We start from the raw sequence: 25,235 nt of genomic DNA on the forward strand, positions 1-25,235 counted from the left end.
TCAATTCACTGAGTTCCTCAAGCATCTTGTTTGTTGCTCTAGGTTCCAGAACCTGCAGTCTCTTTGTCTTTGGAATAAAAGTGGATTTAGATTAGAGTAACTAAGGAGCTGTTTACCTGAACTGACTATATGTGTGGGGTTTAGGGTGTGTCAGCTTTGTAAAGTTTTACGCTCTTGGGTTCATGTCACGCTGGGATTGGCCAGCTTTTTATTGGAACTGGTTTATTATCGTCACTTGTACCGAGGTACAGTGAAAAACTTGTCTTGCATACCGATCGTACAGATCAATTCATTACACAGTGCATTGAGGCAGTACAAGGTAAATATAGAATACAGAGTAAAGTGTCACAGCTACAGAGAAAGTGCAGCACAGGTAGACAATCAGGTGCAAGGTTATGAATAAAAATTGCTGTTCACCTTTGTTGCTGGGTGGCTGCGTGTTTGGTGTATCCAGGGTACGGCCTCCCTGTACAGGTAGCCGGCGGAAACACAACGGAACAGAGGTTGGCAGTGAGAGGCAGGTATGGGGAATGGTCCAAGGTGGGGGCTGTGAGGACAAATACAGGGAGTGACCCTGGGTGGGGGCAATGAGGGCAATATGGGAGAGACCCTGGATGGGGACAGTACCCATGGACAAGCCCAGTCACACCAATTGAGCCTTTGCCTAGTTCCCTCACCCAGCTACAAGTCCCTGGGCTGAGGTCGGGTTGGGGTCAAAGCAGACCTCTCATTTACTGTGACGGGGGGGGGGGGCGGGGGAGGGGGGGGCGGGGGAATCGATAACCAGAGGACACAGGTTCAAGACTAAAGACTACTCTCACTCACCCCTCCCCTCTGCAGGCCCACTTCATGAACATTTCTGTGTATTTTCTTTTCAGTATAAGAGGCCATTTGGCCCATCGAGTCTATGCCAGCTTCCGGAGCAATCCCATTTCCCCCACATATTTTCCCTATAACTTGTTCGCTGAACATTCCCAGCAACTCCCCCAGATTCTACCACTCATCTACACACTGGGGGCAATTTATAGAGGCCAATTAACTTACCAACCTGCATGTCTTTGGGATGTGGGGAGAAACCAGAGCTCCTGGGGGAAAACCCATGCGGTAACCGGGAGAGTGTGCACACTCCACACAGGCAGCACTGGAGGTCAGGATTGAACCTGGGTCACTGGAGCTGTGAGGCTCTACCACCGATGTGGCACTCTACCATCCCAACTAATGTCTGAGGTCATGTGGGAGCTTCCTCGTGACACAATGGCAGTCAACGTCACACCTGAGGAGAAGTGGCAGTCATGATGGCGTTGGGGTCAACGCTGGATTTTAACCCCTAACTCCTTTCGACCTTGCAAAACTGCTGTCCTCATTTCCAATCTCCCTTTCCTCTCTAGAGTTCTTGAACATGCTGTTGCCTCCAGATCTGTGCCCATCTGATCCCTGTGTTTGAAACCATTCAGCTGCCTGCCCTGTCCCTGATCAAGTCACGAATGATGTCTTGTATGACTGTGGTGAAGATAATCTCCATCTCCTTGCTCTTCTCCATCCTACTGAGACCTTTGATACCATGACCGTACCACCTCAGCCAGTCCGGCACCTTGCTGGGTGTGGCCACACTCTCCTGGTTCCGTTTTTGTCCATCCAGTCACCTGCCTTCTGCTCTTTCATTCTCTTCTGGAATCCTAAGGCATCTATTTTTTTGTTCCCTTCCCATTCACATGGATGACATCAGCTGAAAATACAGCGGTTTCTCCATGTCCTCCAGGGCTTTACTCCCTTAAGTATAGGAGGCTAAGGGGTGACCTTTTAGAGGTTTATAAAATCATGAGGGGCATAGATAATGTGAATGATCACAGTCTTTCTCTCAGGGTAGGGGAGTCTAACACTAGAGGACACAGGTTTAAGGTGAGAGGGGAAGGGGGATCTGAGGGTAAGTTTATCACAGAAGAGGGTGGTGGGCTTGTGGAACAAGCTGCCAGAGGAAGTGGTAGTGGGTACAATTACAACACCTAAAAGACATTTGGACAGGTACATAGATGGGAAAGGCTTAGAGGTATATGGGCCAAATGCAGGCAAATGGAAGTAGCTCAGGGGCGAACCTTGGCCAGCATTGACGAGTTGGGCTGAAGGGCCTGTGTCTGTGTCGTGTAATTCTATGACCCTGTGACATGTGAGTGAGTAAGTAGCTTCTGTTGGGGCAATGATGAGCCCTCAACCCTTCTGTACCCCAAGTTCCTGGTCAATGGTATAGGTATGGCAAAATGGAGTTCTCCACAGGACCCGAAACTTGACTGCGGAGGCATTCCAGTGAGGTAGGCCTTGCAGTGTTCTTTGGTTGGACTGCAGCTCGAAGATAGCCCCGACACACGGCACGATCTTGCCCTGCTCACCACTGCAAAATTTGACTGGCGGATGACCATTAAGGAATAGGAACCAGGAGTCATTTGCAGCTTGAATTTAAGCAAAGGGGTGTTGTGATCTGTAATGCACTGCCTGAAGACTTGGGTGGAAGCAGGTTCATTAGCAACGTTCCAGATAGATACTTTAAAGGGAAAAGTTTGCAGGAAAGCTGTTTCATAAAGCTCGTACAGAGGTGATGGTTTGCATCTGCCCGAAAGTAAACTGGTTGGATGTCCTAAGGTCATCAGCCAGGCAGACCAGGGGAAATGCTCGGTCTCTCTGAGAATTTTGGTTGCAACCATAGCATTAACAGCTAGTCATTTGCTTAATCACCCTTCAATTTAACTGTCAGTTGACCTGGAGGTGGCAATTAAGAAATAATCATAATGAGCACTGTGGCCGACTTCCATAAAGCCAGGGTATCCATAACTTGATCATGTTGGCAAGTCAAGGGGAATGTAGCAAGTATTTCGTGTCTGCCACCCTTCACACCAAACTACAACAAATAGCCCTCCACACTTCACTCCCTTCCCATATCTTCCTTAACCCATCGTGTCCCCACATCCCACTGCGTGTTGCCTGTTCTCTCCCTTTCCTGTTTATCCTGTCTCCAGCAGTGTGTCCAAGAGTTAGTGTTGGCCAGAAAGTGTTGAATGTACAAGAACAGGCTGATCCACCACCTCGTGGCATGTCACATGAATTATGAAGCAGTCGTTGAATAGCTTCAATGTCCTTATCCACTTTTTAAATTATGTTTCACTGAGAATTGCCAGCAATTGACCTCATAAGTGGCAGCAAGCTTAGGACTTTGCCACATGCATATCCAAAAGCTGCAGTCCCGAGCTTACTGGCAGAATCCAGGCAGTGAATCTGTCTGTACATTCCACATGGAATCCAGTGGCAAACCACAAACTAGCTGGGATTCCCAGGCACTTGCTCAGGTTGGACTGTTATTTTCAAAGGAGATTTTAATAGCTGCAAGAAAAAAAAGGCAAGGGTAAGTGAAAAAACAAACTGCCAGAGGAATTCAGCGGGCCGGGCAGCATCTGTGAAGGCAGAGGGATGGTCGACGTTTCAGGTCGAGACCCTGCGTCAGGACCCCAAATGTCAACTATCCCTCTGCCTCCACAGATGCTGCCTGACCCACTGAGTTCCTCCAGCAGTTTGTTTTTTGCTCCAGGTTCCAGCATCTGCAGTCTCTAAGTAAAACGTAAATTGCTTTATTTTATTATTTTTGATTGCAGTAATGTTTTTATTATTTTAAAAATGTTTTAGGTGATTATCTTTTTAAAGAAGTGTATAATAACTAACACAGCTGTTTATTTCAGTTTTTAATGATTTTTGAATGCTCTTGACTGTCGGGGACATTTTAAGCCAGAGTTAACAATCTAATCAAAGTTTGGATGGCATAGTGTATTAAATGCTTCTTCAAAAAAAACTGGTAATGATAGAGTAAAATCAAATTATTTTATCAAATGGATGGCAAAATAAAGATGACTAAAATGAATATCCATGAAGTAAATAGCTGCAGGGAAAAGCTTAACAAATGAACTACCACAGAAGTGAAAATCCAGCCTGACTTCAGGTCTTCAGATGATGGAAGGGGCTTGCGATATGTTTTAAGCATTTCTTAATACAAGCCCCTCGAGGTTGCATTCCTCTCTTGGTCTGTCTGTCTCCTATCAACTGTGCAACTTCAGTCTTTCTAAGTTCTCAGTTATTCTCACTAATAGGTGGTGAGAGGTTAGTGCATTGGATAGGTCTGATTCACTGGTTCATTGCCTTTTTTGTATCCTTAGCATTTATTTCAATATTGTACAAGAGGGTACCTCTTTTAAATGACTTGTCCAATAATGGGACCGTGCATCTAAAACAAAAGGGTGCATTCTCTAGCTTATGACTAACTGGGGAATGCTTACATCATGTATAACAGCTATTTGTTGTTGATGGATCGTGTGTCCAAACCTCTTGTGGAAGTAGCTGTATTTTTTTAAAACCAGATTTTCTAAAAATGATTTTGTTGACTTGAGTTCTGTTTTTACTCACGGCTGGTACCTTGGATTTTATTTTCTAAGTTAAAGGTGGTATAACTCAAACCTATAATTTCCATACTTGAGGGGGACAAGGGCAACAAGTTCCTTAGAATTCCACAATTTCAGAGTTTCCGTCCAAGTCACGCACCATTAAAACTTGGTACCTCCTTCAGTCTGTGGCCTCCTGCTGCCTTTTCTTAGTCGCTCCCTCGGGATCAAGGACGACTTGCTTCCATTCTGGTTTTTGTGGGTTCTGATGAGACCGACATGGGAACCGCAGACTCTTTTTCAATCTTTTTATTAGTTTCCAAATTAATACAGATTAATATATAACATCAATGTTTGTACATGTAATACAAAGAGATCAGGAGAACAATCACGGCATAGATAATCATAAAGAATTGTAAAGTATAAAAAGAAATCTGTTGATTCCACAATGTCTTAGTAAATGAATATAATATAAAAGAAAGGAAAGAAAAAGATTTATTGTGTATATTAAAAAAAAGGAAAAAAATCCCCAAATCTATAAGAAAAATTATAAACAGTATATCAAACCAAACTGAAAAAAAATTTAAGAAAAAGACTGGACCGAAATTTCTGAATAGAAACAGAGCAATATTATGTCATCAACTCCGTTCCTCTAAATTGGAAAGTTATTGAAGAGGGATCAATATCATGTGAAAATATTGAATAAATGGACTCCAAATATCTTCAAATTTAAGCGAAGGATCAACAGTACCATTCCTAATTTTTTCCAAGTTTAAACATGATATAGTTTGAGAGAACCATTGAAAAGTAGTAGGGGTATTGGATCCTTCCATTTAAGCAAAATGGATCATTTGGCCATTAATGTAACAAAGGCAATCATATGGTTAGCGGAAGCAGATAAATGGCCAGACTCTATCCTTGGTAATCCAAAAATTGCAGTGATAGGGTGAGGTTGTAAATCAATATTCAATACAGTTGAGGTAATGTTAAAAATGTCTTTCCAATATTTTTCCAAACAGACTCTTCTGTAGATGGCGCAGGAAGTGGCTGAAGGGTGGGTTGGGGAGGGATAGATTGTGAGCTGGTGCGCTTCTTGCCCACATACTATGATGGAACTATGATGTTGTGGCCATTACGGGGTTGAGGGAGGGACGGGAATGGGTGATCGATGTACCAGGGTTTCGAAGTTTTAAGAAGAATAGAGAGGGGAGTTAAAAGAGGGGGAGGAGTTGCAATGCTAATTAGAGATAATATATCAGCTGCACTCTGGGGAGACATTATGGAGGGCTCGGACACTGAGTCTATACGGGTAGAACTCAGCAATAGGAAGGGTACAATCACTCTCTTGGGGGTGTACTATAGACCTCCCAATAGCCACCGGGACATTGAGGAACAGATATGCCAACAGATTGGGGAACTTTTCAAATATAGATTGGGACCTTTTTAGTGCAAGGGGGTTAGATGGGGCAGAATTTGTTAGCTGTATCCAGGAGGGCTTCTCAAATCAATATGTTGACAGTCCAACAAGGGGAAGAGGCTCTTCTGGACCTGGTGTTGGGTAATGAGCCTGGCCAGGTGACTTACCTGTCAATGGGTGAGCAATTGGGGAACAGTGACCACAGCTCATTAACTTTCAGGATAGCTGTAGATAAGGATAAGTATGGGGCTAACGGGAGAGTTTTAAATTGGAGCAGGGCTAATTATGAAGGCATACGGCAGGAGCTAGGTAGAGTAAACTGAGAGCACCTTTTTGCTGGCAAGTCCACGTCAAACATGTGGAAAGTGTTTAAGGATCAAATACACAGGGTACACGATAGGTATGTCCCAATTAGAAGGAAGGACATAAATAACAAAATAAGGGAACCTTGGACGTCCAGAGAAGTGATGAACTTGGTCAAGAAGAAAAAGGACAAGTATGTAGAGGTTTGAAAGTTAAGATCAGATAGAACACGTGAGGACTATAACGAAGCTAGAAATGTACTCAAGAAAGGAATTAGGAAAGTCAGGAGGGGCCATGAAAAGTCCATAGCAAGTAGGATTAAGGAGAATCCAAAAGCATTCTATACCTATGTCAGGAATAAGAGGATAACGAGGGAAAGGGTAGGACCACTTAAGGATAAAGAAGGGAATCTATGTTTGGATGCAGAGGATGTGGGTGAGGTTCTGAATGAGTATTTCTCTTCAGTATTTACCCAGGAAAGGGACATGCAGGACGCAGAAATTGGAACTGAGGGTGTAAACATGTTGGGGCATTTAGAGGTCAAGGAGGAGGTAGTGTTAGGTCTCCTAACCAGTATTAAGGTGGATAAGACCCCGGGGCCCGATGGGATATACCCCAGGTTACTGAGGGAGGCGAGAGAGGAAATTGCTGGCGCCTTGACCAGTATCTTTGTGTCCTCATTGACCACGGGTGAGGTCCTGCAGGACTGGCGAGTGGCTGATGTTGTTCCTCTATTTAAGAAAGGAACGGAAAACCTGGGGATCTATAGACTGGCGAGTCTCACGTCAGTTGTAGGGAAATTGCTGGAGAAAACTCTTCGAGATAGGATATACGAGCATCTGGAATCCAATGGCTTGATTAGGGAAAGCCAGCATGGTTTTGTGCGGGGCAAGTCATGTCTTATTAACCTGGTTGAGTTTTTTGACAAGGTGACGAGGAAGATTAATGAAGGTAGAGCTGTGGATGTCATCTATATGGACTTCAGTAAGGCATTTGACAAGGTCCCACATATCGGTTAATCAAGAAAGTTTGGATGCATGGGGTCAGTGGCGAATTGGCTGTGTGGATCCAGAACTGGCTTGCCCGCAGAAGACAGGGTGGTGGTTAAAGGGACTTATTCGTGCTGGAGACCTGTGAGTAGTGGTGTTCCGCAGGGATCTGTACTGGGACCTCTGCTGTTTGAGACGTACACAAATGACCTGGATGAGTATGTTGATGGGTGGGTTAGTAAGTTTGCAGACGATACCAAGATTGGTGGAGTTGTGAATAGTGTAGAAGACTGGCAACGGATACAGTGTGATATAGATCAGCTGCAGATGTGGGCAGAGAAATGGCAGATGGAGTTTAACCCGATAAATATGGGGTGCTGCACCTTGGTAGGACTAATGTCAAGAGGCAGTACACTCTTAAGGGCAAGACCCTTAACAGTGTTGAAGATCAGAGAGACCTTGGGGTGCAATTCCATGGCTCACTGAAAGTGGCTACACAGGTAGATAGGGTGGTAAAGAAGGCTTATGGAATGCTTGCTTTCATTAATCAAAGTATTAAGTGTAGGAGTCAAGAAGTTGTGATGCATCTCTATAGAATTCTGGTTAGGCCTCAATTAGAGCATTGCATGCAATTCTGGTCACCTCACTGCAGGAAGGATGTCGAGGCTTTAGAGAGGATGCAAAGGAGATTTACCAGGATGCTGCCTGAATTAGAGGGAATGTGCTATCAGGAGAGGCTGGACAAACTTGGGCTCTTTTCTCTGGAGCAGCGGAGGTGTATAAAAATCATGGGGGGCATAGATAGGGTGGACAAGCAATATCTTTTTCCCAATATTGAGTGATCCAATACCAGAGGGCATGCATTTAAGGTGAGAGGGGGTAGGATCAGAACAGATGTCAGGGGCATGTTTTTTACTCAGAGAGTGGTGGATGTGTGGATTGCGTTGCCTGATAGGGTGGTGGAGGCAAATTCATTGGGGGCTTTTAAGAGGGGCTTGGATGGGCACATGAATGAGAGGACAACGGTGGGATATGGGATTTCTGCAGGTAGAAGGTATTAGCTACGTCAGCACATTATGGGCTGAAGAGCCTGTTCTGTGCTGTACTGTTCTACGTTCTAAGCACGGGGTTCCTGATTCAAGGTTCTTAGAACCATCACAATTGCCTTTCCTCTGGTTTGAGTGGTCCCAGGAGTCTGTGGGGTTGTTCCATTTTTCAAGGAGCCTTTATACACATCCTTGAATCTTCTGTCCAGCTGCTGATCTCTCTCCATGGTTCTGTGCCAGGAACCTGGTGTTAGACAACAGTGCCTGCCCTGTAGAACTGACTGAGTTTTTCTGTGACCTCAGTGACAGGGATGTTGGCCTGGAAGAGAACAATGATTTTGGTTTCCTTACCTCTCCAGTGAATTCTGAAGATTCTGCCCAGACAGCATTGGTGGTATCTTTCCATGTTCCTTGAGGTGCCTGCTGTATGTAGTCCAGGGCTGAGAAACATAGGGAAGGCAGGGATCACTACTGCTGGATAGGCCATGAGCTTTGGGCCGGGTCTGTAGTCTTGATCTTCAAACATCTATTCAGTCAACCAAAGGCAGTGCTGGTACATTGCTGAATGTCATCACTGATGTCCACCTTTACCAAGAGGCAGCTCCCAAGATGGGAGAAATGTCCACATTTTTTGGGGCAGTCTCCGTGAACCGTTGTTGTTGGAGGACAGTGTTGTACAGTAGGGGCAGATTGGTCAAGAACCTGTGCCTTGCAGACACCGAGCGTGAGGGTCATCTGAACTACTGAGGTTCATCTGAACTACTGAGGTTGGCCACCACCAGCACAGTGGGAGTCCCCTCACTCCACAAACTGCACTGGTTCGAGAGTAACTGGGGATGAGCAATAAAGTGTCAACACAGGCCCGAGGTCCCAGTAATGAATTTAAACAATGAACATTGGACATTTACAATTCACTCCTTTTTTTTAAATGGAACTGGAAAACTGCCTCATAAAACATAGAACAGTACAGCACAGGACAAGCCCTTCGGCCCAAAATGTCTGTGCCAACTGTGATGCCAATGTAACTAATCCCATCTGCCTATAAAAGCTGTGTATCCCTCTATTCCCTGCCTGTTCATGTAGCTGTCTAAATGCCGCTTAAAAGTTATCATTCCTGCTTCTACCATCTCCCTTCGCAGTGCGCTGCAGGCATCTTCCACTCTCTGTAAAAAAAAGTGCAAATCTCCTTTAAACTTTCCCCCTCTCACCTTAGAGCTATGCCCTCTAGTATTTGGCATTTCCACTCTGGGGGAAAAAGACTGTTGTCTACCCTATCGATGCCTTTCATTATTTTATAAACTTCGATCAAGTTTCCCTTCAGCCTCCAACGCTCCAGAGAAAACAATCCAAGTTTGTTCAACCTCTCCTTATAGCTAATAGCTCTAATCCAGACAATATACTGGTGAACCCCTTCTGTGCCCTTTCCAAAGCCTCCATGTTCTTCCTGTACTGTGGCGACCAGAACTTCACACAATACTCTGGATGTGGTCTAACCAAAGTTTTACACAGCTGCAATATAATTTGCCAATTTTAGTACTCAACACTCTGACCAATGAAGGCAAGCATGCCACTCACCTTCTTTACGATCATTTCCATTTGTGTTGCCACTTTCAGGGAGCTATGGATTTGCAGCCCAAGATCTCTTTACATTTCAGTATTCCTAAGGGCCCTGCCATTTACTGTATACTTCCCCCTTGCATTTGACCTCCCAAAATACAACACCTCACACTTGTCCGGATTAAATTCCATCTGCCATTTCTCTGCTCAAATTTCCAGCTGATCTATATCCTGCTGTATCATTTGACAACCTTCCATAACTCCACCAATGTTTGTGTTTCTGCAAACTTACTAATTGGACCACAAGCAACAGAGGTCCCGGCACTAATCCATGCAGGACACCAGTGGTCACAGACCTCCAGTCAGAGGAAGACCATTCCAGCACTGCCCTCTGTCTTCTCTGACCAAGCCAATTTTGTATCCAACTTACCAACTCACAGTGGATCCCATGTGACTTAATCTTCTGGAGCAGCTTACCATGTCAATGCCATACCAGCGTTCATGTAGACAACATCCATTGCCCTGCCCTCATCAACCATCTTTATCACTTCCTCAAAAAAAACTTCCCTGCACAAAGCCATGCTGGCTTTTCCTAATAAGCAATTTTTGTTTCAAATGTGCATAAATCCTGTCCCTAAGAATCTTCTCCCATATTTTCCCTACCTCTGATGTAAACCTCTATTCTCCAGTCTTCTGGGATCTCGCCTGTGGCTAAAGAGGATACAATGATCTCCGTTGAGGCCCCAGCTGTCTCCTCCCGTGCCTCCCTCAGTATCCTGGGATAGATTCCATCAGACCCTTGGGACTTATCCACCTTAATGTTTTTTTCAGAGACCCAACATTTCCTCCTCGGTAATATCAAGGACAAAGTAAGGAATCTGTGCCCTAGGATATCAATGTACCCCTTCGTGAATTCACCATCGTCCATGTCCTCGGTGAATACTGATGCAAAGTACTCATTTAGGATCTTGCCCACTTCCTCTGGCTCCAGGCATAGATTCCCTCCTTTGTCCTTGAGTGAACCCACCCTTTCCCTAGATACCCTCTCGCTCCTAATATACGTATAAAACGTCTTGGGTTTCTCCTTAATCCTACTTGAAAGAACATTCCATGGCCCCTTTTAGCCCTCCTGCTTTCTTGTTTAATTTCTTTCTTGCTTTCTTTACATTCCTCAGTGCCTTGTCTGATTTCAGCTTCCTAAACCTTACATATGTTTCCGTTTTCTTTTTGAATAAATTTATAACATCTTTTGTTATTCAAGGTTCCGGAACTTTTCCATCCTCATCTTTCCTCCTCACAAGAACGTTGGTGCTGAACTCTAACCAGCTGGCCTTTAAAAGGACTCCTACGGGTCAGATGTAGATTTACCCTCAAAAATCCACTCCCAATTTACTGTCTCTAGTTCTTGCCTAATCCCCCAGTTTAGTACCTTCACCCGAGGACCAGTGTTTTCCTTATCCATAACCATCTTAAAACCTATGGAATTAAAGATCACTGTTTGCAAAATGCTCCCCCGCTGAAATTTTGATCACCTGGTCATTTCCCAGTACGTATAATATAGCCCCTTCCCTAGTTGAAGTATCTACATATTGTTTCAAGAAACCCTCCTGGATGCACCTAACAAATTCTGCTCCATCTAAGCCCCTGTGCTAAGGGAGTCCCAGTCAATATCGGGAAAGTTAAAATTGCCCACAACAACCCTACCTTTGCACAATCTGCTTGTATATCGAGATCCCACTGGATATTGGGAGGCCTATGGTCTAATTCCATTATAATAATTCACCTTTCCTATTCCTGAGCTCTACCCAATTTGCCTCTGGATGAGCCCTCCAAGATGTCCTCTGCAGCTATGACATTCTCCATGATCAGTAAGGCAACTGCCCCACTTCTACATCTCTCTCGATCACATCTGAAACATCTAAACGAACATTGAGCTGCCATTCCTGCCTTGCCTTTTCTCAACCAAGTTTCTGTAATGGCTACAACATTGTAGTTCCACATACTAATTCAAGCTCTAAGATCATCTGCGTTACTCGTTATACTCCTTGCATTAAAATAAATACACCAGACCATCAGTCCCACTGTATTCATTAACCTGGCCCTGCCTGTTCTTCCTATTAAGCCTCCTTGACCTAACCTGTACCTTCTCCTCAATCTCTCCACCTGCTGACCTATTGCTCCAGTTCCCACCTCCCATGCCACTAGAATTTAAACTGTCCCGAGCAGCAAGCCTTCCTGCGAGGATATTAGTGCACCTTCAGGTTAGGTGCAACCCATGCATGCCCTGGAAGCGAGCCCAATGATCCTGCCTCCTACACCAGTTCTTTAGCCAAGCATTCAACTGCACCTTCATCCTACTTTCCTTGTTAGCACGTTGCACGGGAAGTAATCCAGAGATTACAACCTTAGAGGTCATGCTTTGTAACTTTCTGCTGAACTCGCGACATTCACTTTTGCAAGGTCTCATCTCTCTTCCTGCCTGTGTCGTTAGTACCAATATGGACCACGACCTTTGACTGTTAACCCTCTCCTTTCAGAATGTCCTGTCACTGCTCATTGGGAGCAGATTTGGCCATGCTTTTGGGAACAGCAGTCACTGTATAATTGGGCATTGCCTTCCCTAAGAATTTAACTTCACGCTGGCTCCTCAGTTGCACAGGAGCTTGGCTCTCAGCTACGAGGGACTGCCTGTTCCTGTCTGAGTGCCTTGTATCTGTCTTACCTTGTGCACATTCCTGAAGAAGATAAGATTCAAATCCTTGTATGAAGTTGCACAAACTATCCCAGGACTTCAGTACAGTAATTTTCAACAGAGCCCCTGCCTCACAGCACCAGAGACCCGGGTTCAATCCCGACCTCTGGTCCTCTGTGTGGAGTTTGCACGTCCTCCCTGTGACCGCATGGGTTTCCCCTGGGTGCTCAGGTTTCTTTCCACATCCCAAAGACATGTGGGTTGGTGGGTTAATTGGCTGCTGTAAGTTGCCCCTATATGTACAAGTGAGTGGTAGCATCTGAGAGTGGCTGATGAGAGTGTGGGATCAATGTAGGATTAGTGTCTATGGGTGGTTGGTGGTCAGTGAAGACTTGGTGGGCCAAGGGGCCTGTTTCCGTGCTGTATCTCTCCGTGTCTCCATGGAACCATTTGGCATTTGCCAGTGACACAGACTTGACATTGTTTCAGCCATTGGCCAGTTCATAACATTCTTAATGAGTCAGAAATGTGTGGGTTGAAGTCCTACTCGATGTAGACTTGTGCAGACTGACACTGAGGCTATTGTCGGAAGAGTCATCTTTTGATTGAGATGTTCTGTCCGCCTTCCCGGGAGATAAAATATTTCCGTCTTGTTCTTCAGACATGAACACCGAGTCTCTCTGGTATCCTGGCTAACGCTAACTCTGTACACCTTGAACGGTCATCAAATTGCTGTTTGCAGGACCTTCCGATGATTCCTTATTGAAAAACAATGACTGCATTTTAACAATACTTTATTGATTGTGAAGGACTTTGGAATTCCTTCAGATGTGAAAGATGCTATATAAATGTAAGAGGATCAGTGTGTTGTTTTGGAGAAGCCTCCGTTGTGCACTAGTGTAGATTACATTATGCTTTGTTCTCTGTAGGATTGCCACGGACCACAATGTGGATAACACCACAGCAGTATTGAGAGAATGGCTGGTGAATGTACAGAGATTTTACCATTCCGTTGAATGGAGACCCAAGGATGAGCCCAAGTAAGTTCAGTGCTGGCCATGCCCAAGGATATCATTAACCCTTTAATTTTGGTCAGTTTTTTCCTACTGGGCAGCAGTTTACTCTTGCTCTTATCAGTGAAACAGTAGTACTATTCACATCGGAGCTCAGCAGGTCGTGATGCTGAAACATTGACAATTCCTTTCCTCCCACAGATGCTGCTCGACCTGTTGACTTCCTCCAGCAGTTTTATGCTCCAGATTCCATTCTCCTATTTACATTAGACCTTGCCTCAATGACTTTCATTAATATGGCTATAGAGCTGCTGACCAATTTGAGAGAACCATTAAGAGATAGAGCAAGGAAACAGGCCCTTCAGCCCATTGAGTCTGCCCTGACCATCAACCACCACTACACTAATCTCTTTTTTCATTTCCCTCACATTCTCATCAATTCTCCCCAGATTCTACCCCTCACCTACACATTGGGGGTAATTTACAGCCAATCAACCAACCAACCTGCGTGTCCTTGGGATGTGGAAGGGAACTGGAACACCCGGAGGAAACCCACCTGGCCACGGAGAACATGCAGACTCCACACAGACAGAACTTGAGGTCAAGATTGAGCCTGGGTCTCTGGCAGTGCTCTACTATCTGCACCATTGTGCACCTCTTTGTCTTGATGTTCCTCAACAACAGAGAGTGAGACTGAGATGATCACTTGTCTCTATATTTGTCGAGCAACTGTGAATATTTCCCATTGATATGTGCTCACTGCCAGTCCTGCATTTTGGCCCCTTTCCCCACTCTCCCATCCCTGATGCTGCCAATCCTGTCCTCTGTCCCTCTTCCACTCCCAGATTTCCCATTGATTCCTCCCCACCCTGAACTGACAGCATTCCTCTGGATTCCCACTGACGTCCAGTAGTCGACCTCCCCAAGAACCTTTTCTCAGTTGGAGGTTAGTGAGCCTTCCCACACCCCATTTTGAACTGTTGTCACACACATTCACCTCTTCCATATCTCCTCACATTATACCCCAGGCTTTCCTCTAAGACCATCATTCCTACCGAGGCACAGACCGTACTGGTTTGGCCATGTATTGGCACTCCTTCAGTGTTTTGAAATCCCCCACCTTACACTGTTATGAAAAGGTCAAGGGTTTCAACAATCAACAAAAGCTGAGTGATGCTGGGCAGCCTTATCAGACTGACTGATGGAAACTGCTGTCTTGTTAGCATCGTCCACTGAGAGTAAATTTAAAGAAAACACAAGCACTAAGACGTTAGCCTATTCAATGCTTTCAATTAAACTCATGCTCTGAATCAACACACATCCATTTTCTGGTAACACAGTGCGCTCTGCACCTGCAAACCTGGGTCCCACACAAGCCTTTGATCTGGTCGCAAGGATGTGGGAATTGCTTCTTCAACAATGTTCGTGTTGAATCACAGTCTTGAAAAAATACCCCAAGTAAGCTGGTCATTTACTGGAACATTCAAAGTCAAAGTCAGGTTTATTGCCATACGCACAAGTACATGTGTACACAGATGCAATGAAAAACTTAACTTGCAGCAGCATCACAGGCACATAGCATCAGATAAGCAGCATTCATAAGAAAAGCATAAATTATACACAATTTTTACAAGAAAGAACACAATCAGAACAAAAAAAACAATTCCATTTTAGTGCGAAGTGGTCATAGTGTTTCTAAGCTGTAGTGTTTGAGGTTTTGCCGGTTGGTTCAAGAACTGAATAGTTTAAGGGAAGTAGCTGTTCCTGAACCTGGTGGTGTGGGACTTCAGGCTTCTGAACCTCCTGCCCGATGGTAGCTGTGAGAAGATGGCATGAGCTGGATGGTGGGGATCTTTGATGATGGATGATGCCTTCTGGAGGCGGTACCTTCTGTAGGTAGTATTGATGGTGGTGAGGGATGTGCCCGTGATGTATTGGGCAGAGTCCACTACTCTCTGCAGCTTCTTGCATTCCTGTGCATTTGAATTGCTGTACCAGACCGTGATGCAACCAGTCAGGATACTTTCAACAGCACATCTCCTTTGTATTCCTTAATGGGTGACGCAATTGGATTGAGAACCTGACATACCAGAGATCACAAAATCAATATGCAGCCAGAGGAAATCCCAAAGTACATAAGAGTCATAGAATCATACAGCACAGAAACAGGCCCTTCAGCCCACCTTGTCTGTGCCAGCCATAGAATACCTATCTGTACTAATCCCATTTACCAGCACTTGGTCCATAGCCTACTATGCCCTGGTGATTCAAGTGACCATCCAGATGCTTTTATAAGACCATTGAACCGTCCCTAGGATGAAAAGATGGACTCTTGATCTCTCAATCCACCTTGTTATGGCCTTGCACTTTGTCTGCCCGCACTGCACTTTCTCTGTAAGTGTAACACTTTATTCTATATTCTGGCATGCAAAACAAAGTTTTTCACTGTACATTGGCATATATGACAATAATAAACCAATTAATTTACCAAATTTTAAAAAGCGAGTATCTCTGCCTATGTGACCTTCTAGGGCAGTGCATTCTAGGTTGCAACCACCCTCTGGGTAAAAATAATTTTCCTCATATCCCCTCTAAGCCTCTTGGTCTTCAATCTGAATCTAAGTCTTCTGGTCTTAGACACCTCTATGATGGGGAAAAGTTTCTCACTGTCTACTCTATCTGTGCCTTTCATAATTTTGTACACCTCTGTCAGGTCCTCCCCTCAGCTTCCTTTATTCCAAGGAGAATAAACCCAGTCTATTCCAGTCTCTCATCACAGAAATACCCGATCCCAAGCAGCATCCTGGTGAATCTCCTCTGCAGCTTCTCTAGTCATGTCCTTCCTATAGTGTGGCAGCCAGAATTGTACTGAATATTCCAGCTGTGGCCTAACCAACATCTGTCAGGTTCATGTGACTCATTGAATATGGACCACTAACAACAATGAGAATAACATTAGTAATAGCTATTGCTAATACCAAAATGGTGCAACAGCTAGCCATGGATTTTGGGAACTGTTGGATACTGTGTAAGCAGGTTGTGTTAGAGTTAACTTCAAATTAATGAACCGGAGGGGGAACTGGAAAGAGATCAATGTGCAGTTGGTAGGATGGTGGGGAAATCAGAAATCTGCTTATTTTGGTGAACTACCTGCGTTATGCTGGCTCCTAATGTCCTGTGTATTCTTTGCACTGTTGGGTTCCAGATCTTATCCGGATGAAACCGGGCCAAAGCATTGGCCAGACTCTCGATATGAGCACGTGATGAAGCTACGACAAGCAGCACTGAAGTCAGCCAGAGACCGATGGGCCGATTACATTTTGGTACGGACAGTAAGGTTTGAACAGAAACGGAATAGGAGGGAATCCCCGATAGCTGCCTTTGTCATTAAGCACAGTGGTTTTGGTTTTAATTGGTGGTGCTGCTTTTCAGGGCAATTGATCAGATATTAGTTAAGTGCTAAGTTTGTTGTTGGTATGAACCTTATACGATTTGTTCTGATCATCAACCACAGACATCACCACAGGCAGCACTATAACTTCTAAATTAGACGGTTGTGGGTTTGAGATTGACTGCAGAGTGCAGAACCTAAGCTGATGGTCACATTGCAGTGTTGCACTGTTGGAAGTGCCATAACTCAGGTGAGATTTAAAATCAAATCATTGCCTGATCTCTGAGGCAAATGTAAACAATCCCACAACATGCTTCAAAGAAGAGTAACAGAGTCCTCCATGGAACCCTGGTCAATCGCTCAACCAGTCTCCCTAAAACAGATTATCCAGTTATCTACCGATTCTGGGAACATTTTGTATGTAATTTAGCTGTCCCTTTTCACACAACAACGGAAACGACACCTAAAAGACGAAGTTCAGGTGTTGGGAAAAGTGCCACGTGACTGTAAACCTTTACAAAACAGACACCGGAATCCACCAGTCAGGGAGAGCAGAGCATTGGGAACTGCGGGCTTGGTCGCCTTGTTCCCCCAAACGTACAGTTCCCCCCTAGCTTACCAACGCCCCACATGTGTACAGCTGTACATACAAACAAGCGTGTGGGAGACCGGTGGGATGGATTTGCCGGCTGCCCTGTGGGAACTTGGAGCACGGCTGCATTTCCGACGTGCAAACTCTCTGGGTTACAAACCATTCACAGGAACAGAACCTGGTTGTACCTGGGGAGGACCTGTCCAGGTGTAATAGCTCCGTGCCCTTTGGCTTTTAAGTAAGGTGAATCTTTGATAGTAGGTGTGCAGTTTTACAGTGCTGCATTAAACTAAATCACAGTAAATGAAAAAAATCCCAAACCTTGACCACCGTGTGCCGTTTCTCATTGTAACGGGAAGACTAGGTAAATTCTTTCACGTCCGTGGGCAAATGGGATGGTAGATTCCAGTTGTTGATTGGTGTGTTGTTGCACCTTTTGGTGGTCAGTGTTTGCTGGGGTGGGGGAATGTTTTAGAAGTATTAATTTTGTTGTTCAGGAGATGGTGATTCTTAAAGGAGGTTAACAGGTTGGCATAGGTCAGGAGAATGGAACGGTACAGTTGTGGTAATGGACCATGGGCTGTGTCTGGAGGAGTTTATTGACCCTGCAGGTGGTTGGATGATGCCTGAGGTTGGAAATTGCTTCTAACCTGGCTCAGCAGCTTGTGCACTAAAATAAGGATTCTCCTGCAGCTTTGGGAGCTTACCTGAGGGGAGAGGTGATCTGGAACGGAATGTGACACCATCTAGTATTACTGTGAGGATTGGATAGAGTAGGCAACATCAATTTCTGGTGGGATAGTCCTGAACAAGAGGATTAGAATTAAACTGTTGACAAGCGAGGAGGAAGCACATTTTCGCACAAAAGATCGTGGAAGGCTAATATCTTACCGCCCAAAAAACGTTGAATCCTAGGAAGCTTGGTAGAATTGAAATTGGTCAAAGTCGAGTTTATTGTCATATACACAAGTATATGTAGGCACAGGTGCAATGAACAACTTGCTTGCAGCAGCAGCACAGGCACATAGCATCAGATAAGCAGCATTCACGAGAAATACATATTATACACAATTTTTACAAGAAAGAACATAATTGGAATAAAAAAAGTACATTTTTGTGCAAAGTGATCAAAGTGGTCATAGTGTTGTTAAACTGTAGTGATCAGGGTTGAGAGATATTGGTTGGGCAAAAGGGCATGGAACCATAATAGGTTGGTGGCAGAACAAGCTTGAGGGGCTGAGTGGTCCATAATACTTCCTACGTTCCCAGCAACCCCTCGTCATTGTGACTTTTATACAACTGATGGAACTTCCTCTTTTGTGATAGGCCATTTCCCCGCCCATGTCCTCTACTTGTTAACGTGCAGTGTCTCAACTTCTGCCCAGCTCTGATGAGCTTTTTGCCCATTTACAAATGCCCAGAACCCTGTGTGCCCTGGCACAGTACAGCCCATAGCTGGTCACCTGCTCTCTGCAACTACCATTGACGATACTCTTGTTTCTTTTCAGTTTGTAGATGCAGATAACTTCTTGACCAACCCAGACACCCTGACTCTCCTCATAGCAGAGAATAAGACGGTTGTTTCTCCGATGTTGGACTCGCGCTCTGCCTATTCCAATTTCTGGTGCGGAATGACCTCGGAGGTACGGATGGGACGGTGTTTTAAGGAAACTACTTCCATTTTGTCTTGTAATTTGTGGACTGATGAGATTGTTTGGTCTGACACCGTTTGACAGCTTGCAGCATCAGTTTTACTTTCTGTACCCTCCTTTGAGCCTCCGTCCCTTCTGCAGTGATTGATCCTAAGGTCTTTGTTCATTTTCTCTGTCGATCTTCTCCACATTTCCACCCTTGGTTTGCTTATAATAATGCAACCCAACTGTTCAACAGGGTATTGAGTCACCTTTCTCACTCTCTCCTTCCTGCATTTACTTCCATTTATGCCAATCCACTTTACACCCACACTGGACAGAAGATCATTGTCCCTCCCCAGCTCTTTGAAGAGCTCTCCAATCCATCCCATTCCCTGTTCCCTCCTCCCTGGTTACGTTTGGCATCTAACGTGTATCTGTGCTGAGAACTGATGTTGAGCTGGATTGTTGAATGGATTTACTTTAACCTACTTTGCCCACAGGGTTATTACAAGCGGACCCCAGCCTACCCTCCGATACGGAAACGGGACAGGCTGGGCTGTTTCCCGGTGGTAATGGTCCACTCCACGATGCTGATCGATCTCCGCAAAGAAGCCTCCAAGAAACTGGCCTTTTACCCCCCACATCCGGACTACACCTGGTCTTTTGATGACATCATTGTCTTTGCGTTTTCATGCAAGCAAGCAGGTGAGCTACAGAGTTCAGCCTGCTGTGACCACACTGTGCATGGACATTCAAAGCCCAATTAAATTTTGGGATCTAATTCTGAAGCTGTGCAATAGATGTGTCTCCTACCTTCTCGATATCTACCCTAACCAAATCATTCAATCATCTTAAAGGTCTCAGTCAGATCATTCTTAAGTGAAGTACATTTTTATTTGAACAGGTCCTCTTTGGCTATTTGTCAATGTTGCTGTTTCTATTATCCCATTATTTGCCCCTTAAAATCATCTTTTCTCTTATCCATTACCCTGGGCATTATCTAATCTATTATTATTATGGTCACTATTGCCAAGATGCTCCCTATGTGCAGGATGAGACTGAATTTTGCTTTGTCAGTCTTGGTTATTGACCAGAAAAAGGAGTCCTGAGCAGATTGTGGGAACTTTCCCTGCCTCTTCTGGCTATTTTAGTAATTATAAAATCCAACTGGTTCACTAATGCACTTTAGGGAATAAAATCTGACCTCTCATATCTAACCTGTATGTGATTCTACACAGAAATCAATTTGGTTAACTCATAACTATGTGGTGAAATAGTCCAGCAAGCTATAAAGGTGCTTTATTACTGGCATTGGGTATGCAAAATCAATGCATCCTTCCCCAGATCTATGATAAGATAAGATTTCTTTATTAGTCACATGTACATCGAAACACACAGTGAAATGCATCTTTGTGCAGATTGTTCTGGGGGCAGCCCGTAAGTGTCGCCACACTTCCAGTGCCAACATAGCATGCCCACAACTTCCTAACCCGTACGTCTTTGGAATGTGGGAGGAGACCGGGGCACCTGGAGGAAACCCATGCAGACACGGGCGGAAATTGAACCCGGGTCACTGGCGCTGTAATAGCGTTACACTAACCGCTACACTACCGTGCCTGCCCCCCCCCCTATATGTATGAGCTATAAGGAGAGGTTGAGCAAACTTGGGTTGTTTTCTCTGGAGTGTCGGCGGATGAGTGGAGACCTGACAGAAGTTTATAAGATTATGAGAGGCATAGATAGGGTAGACAGTCAGAATCTTTTTTCCCAGGATAGAAATATCGAATATCTTCAAGGTAAGAGGGGGAATGTTTAAAGGGGATATGCTGGGCAAGTTTTTTTTTACATAGCGAGTGGTAGGTGCCTGGAACGCGCTATCAGGGGTGGTAGTGGAAGCAGATGTGATAGTGGTGTTCAAGAGGCTTTTGGATGGGAACATGAATATGCAGGGAATGGAGGGATATGGATCACGTGCAGACAGAAGGAATTAGTTTAATGTGGCACCGTGCTCAGCACAGCCACCGTGGGCTGAAGGGTCTGCTCCCAAGCTGTACTGTTCTATGTTCTAAAACTTTCTGCAGGTGTGAAAATCCAGGACAGTAACACTCACTCGCTGATCCTGAAACAACCTGTCCTTGCTCTGTCGTCCTTTTTTGTTTATTCTAGGCCTGATTTAAAATTAGGTGTGCTTTCATATAAAATAAAAACCAAAATTATTTCTTACTCACTGAACACTCAAAGCTCCTGAATGATCATTTGGATGACAGTTGACTTGCAGGGGTTCCTCTGCTGTTGTCCTCCTATCCCTCTATTGTTCAAATGTTTGGGACCGCTCTTCTGGTGCTCTGTGCTCTTCCAATGCTTTAGCACACTGACCTATAAAACACTAATAACCAGGTCTCTCTGAGACTGGCTGTCCCATTCTGTTCCCTTTGAGGCAGTGATGTCTCAGCTGAATTTCTTTCACAGTACTTTGCATTGAGCTTGCACTCTTGACTCTGAATCATTACTCCTGCTGACTCTCTGCTGTTGATTTTCTTTAACTTGAAGATAAATTGAATCCTGGCCTCTTGTATGTCCCTAAATTGAATCTCTGCTGACGATATTACCTATTTCTTTTACACCACTTCCTCTCTGGTTCACAGAGCTCCTGCAATGATTAGGATGCAGGTTATTGTTAGGAAAAGTCGAGGAAGTTTTCCTTCACTATGATTCTTCTTGGTTATCTGTCTCTGTGTTGCCCTTGGCTTGGTAGCACCCCTGCCTCTGGGTCAGAAGGTTCCACTCTGGAAAGACCAAAAAGTCCAGAAGTGAGTGAAGGCTGTGCCATTGGAGGTACAGTCCTTGTGGTTGAATGTTAATCCAGGCACCCATAGCCCTTCCAGGTAGAAGATCCCATGGCACAAGTTTGAAAAGACCAGGGAATTCTTATCAATATTCCAGCCAGTATTTAACCCCTTAACCAAGGTTTACTACAAGAAACCGGTAGAGTCATACAGCATAGAAATGGGTCCTTTAGTCCTCCAGGTCTGCACCGACCATTAATCACCTATTTACGCCAATCCCATTTTATTCTCCCCACATTGCCATCAACTCTTCCAGATCCCACTGCTCACCCACACACTAGGGGCAATTTACAGCAGCCAATTAGCTAACCAACCCGTGTATCTTTGGAGACTCAAGAGGCTGCAGATGCTGGAAACCTGGAGCAATGCCCAAAGGAGCTGGAGGAACTCAGCGGATCAGGCTGCATCTATGGCGGGAAATGGACAGTCGGCACTTGGGGTCGAGACCCTTCACCTGGAAAGAAAGAGGGGAGATGAGATGTTGGGATGTGGGGGGATTCCGAAGCACCCAGGGGAAGTCCAAGTAGTCACGGAGAAAGTGCAAATTCCAAACGGACAGTACCAGAGGTCGGGATTGAACCGGGGTCTCTGGAGCTGTCAGGCAGCAGCTCTACCCACTGCACCACCCTATTATCTGATCATTATTAAACCGACACTTTGGGATCTTTGCTGAGTTTCCTATATTACAGCAGTGTCTTGCATAAAAATTACTTCATTGATTGTAAAGTGTTGGATTCCTAAGGTCATGAAAAATGCAATATCAGACCAAAATGTAATGATCGCATAATTACTGCTCACATTTCCTGCACACGTAATAATTCAACAATTTGTAATGTGAGTGTAACTGTAGTGATGAACATTTTCTCCTGTTTCAGGCGTCCAGATGTACATCAATAATAGAGAGCACTTCGGGTTCCTGCAAGTTCCTCTGAAGTCAACCAGCACCATGCAAGATGAGGTGGAGAGTTTTATTCACGTCCAGCTCGAGGTTATGGGTAGGTCATTCAGTTTAATTCTCCAGAGCAGCACTATTCAGCAGCTGGGAGTCACTGGGACTTGGTCATTGGGTTGTACGGCACAGAAACGGGCCCTTCGGCCCACCACGTCCATGCTGACCTTTTTGCCCGTCTACACTAATCCCATTTGCCCACATTAGATCTATATCCTTCTAAGACTTGCCTATTTATGTGTGTCTAAATGCCTCTTAAATGTTGCAGTTGTAACTGATTCCACCACTCCTCTGGCAGCATGTTCCAGATATCAACCTCACTGCGTTTAAAAAAACATTTGACCCTCAGATCCCTTTAAAATTCCTCCCTCTCACCTTAAACCTACATCCTCTTGTTTTTGATACCCCTACCACAGGAAAAAGATTTTGACTATGTACCCTATCTATGCATCATAATCATATACTTCCAGGGAACACAAATCCAGCCTATGCAATCTCTCCCCATAACTAAAGTCCTCCAATCTGGGCTACATCCAAGTGAATCTCCTCTGCACTCTCTCCAGCGCAATCACAACCCTTCCTATAGTGTGGCGACCAGAACTGCACACAATGCAAATGTGGCCTAACCAGTGTTTTGTAAAGTTGTGACATAATGTCGCAGCTCTTGTAATCTATGCTGCGCCCTATGAAGGCAAGCATGCCATGCACCTTCTTCACCACCCTAACTAACTGTGTTGCCGCTTTCAGGGAATTGGATCTTTAAGTCTCTCTGTTATTCAACTGGAACATTACCAGCAACAGATTCTGTTCAGCGATTATATTAGGTTAGCCTATTCTGTGAAGAAGCTTGCAAGGTTAGGTTCATCATGTTTATTAATGCAAGATTCTAGCTGAGGTCTTGTCTGACGAATCAAAAGGCTTAAGAGCCTACTATCAGCAGCTTTATTAAGAAGGATTAACAGGTTTGTTGGTCCCTTGCACCACATTGGGGTGCAATGAAATGATCTCAGGCAACTTGCACGTTACGTGCATACAGTAGCTCGCTAAATAGGATCTAAATGTATTGAGTTCATGACACCTTATGTGCACAAAGATGGTCACATTTTTTAATCTCCCTTCCAGATCACACCAGCGCAGATGATTTTACACGGATCTTGTTCTTCTTATCCCAGTTGTTACCGTTATCTGCTCAGGGTTGTCAAGTCAAGTTTATTGTCATGCGCACAAGTACAGTGAGGTATAGGTATGATGAAAAGCTTGCTTACAGGAGCATCACAGGCACGTAGCTTTAGACAACACACAGAACTTGTATCAGATGGTGAAGGAGAAAAAGACTGTACGAAACAAGTCATTAGTGCAAAAATAAACAATCAGAGACAACTCCATGGTAGTACAGGAGGTAGTGCGTAGTATTCCGTCGCTGAGGTAGGATTAGGGTTGTGTAGGTCGGTTCAAGAACCTGATGGTTGTCGAAAAGTAACTGTTCCTGAACCTGGTGGTGTGGGACTTCAGGCTTCCTTACCTCCTGCCTGACGGTAGCAGCGAGAAGAGGGCATGACCCGTATGGTGGGGATCCTTGATGATAGATGCCGCCTCCTTCAGGCAGCACCTCCTGTAGATACTACTGACGGTGAGGAGGGATGTGCCCGTGATGGAGCGGGCTGTGTCCACAACTCTCTGCAGCCCCTTGCGTTCCTGTGTGATGGGATTGCTGTACCAGGCCATGGTGCAACCAGTCAGGATACTTTCAACAGTGCATCTGTGGAAGTTAGTTGGAGTATTTGGTGACATGCCAAATCTCCTTAAACTTCCAAGGACTTAGAGGCGCCAGTGCTCCTTCTTCATGATTGGAGCTATGTGCTGGGCCCAGGACAGGTCATCTGAGTTGTTGACGCCCAGGAATTTGAAGCTGCTTGCTTCAGGAAGGGGAAGTCAGGAGAACACACACCAGTCCTCATTGAGGGGTCGGTGGTGGAAAGGGTGAACAACATCAAGTTCCTGGGTGTCAACATCTCCAAGGATCTATCATGGGACCAACACACTGATGCAATCACGAAGAAGGCACGCTAGTGGCTCTGCTTCGTTAGGAGTTTGAGGAGACTTGGTATGTCACCAAAGACACAAATTTCCACAGATGTATGGTGGAGAGCATTCTGACTGGTTGCATCACTACCTGTTATGGAGGTTCCAATTCACAGGATCGAAAGAAGTTGCAGAGGGTTGTAGACTCCGCCAGCTCCGTCATGGCCACAACCCTCCCTGCCATCGAGGACATCTTCAAGAGGACATCATTAAGGACCCTCACCATCTGGGACATGCTCTCTTAGGGTTACTACCATCGGGGAGGAGGTACAGGAGCCTGAAGACCCACACTCGACGTTTCAGGAACAG

General features: G+C 45.0%; 1 protein-coding gene across 1 annotated transcript in view; it reads left to right on the forward strand.

Moving 5' to 3' along the window:
* Window positions 1-25,235, forward strand: part of LOC127585052 (procollagen galactosyltransferase 1-like) — a 62,972-nt gene that overhangs the window by 19,600 nt on the left and 18,137 nt on the right. The window contains exons 2-6 of the mRNA XM_052042190.1: window positions 13,349-13,459; window positions 16,638-16,755; window positions 18,924-19,058; window positions 19,550-19,754; window positions 22,771-22,890. Of these exons, the coding sequence (XP_051898150.1) occupies window positions 13,349-13,459; window positions 16,638-16,755; window positions 18,924-19,058; window positions 19,550-19,754; window positions 22,771-22,890 (689 nt within the window). The remainder of the gene's footprint in view (window positions 1-13,348; window positions 13,460-16,637; window positions 16,756-18,923; window positions 19,059-19,549; window positions 19,755-22,770; window positions 22,891-25,235) is intronic.

The sequence above is a fragment of the Pristis pectinata genome, chromosome 31 (genome assembly GCF_009764475.1).
Source record: "Pristis pectinata isolate sPriPec2 chromosome 31, sPriPec2.1.pri, whole genome shotgun sequence".
Taxonomy (NCBI): Eukaryota; Metazoa; Chordata; class Chondrichthyes; order Rhinopristiformes; family Pristidae; genus Pristis; species Pristis pectinata.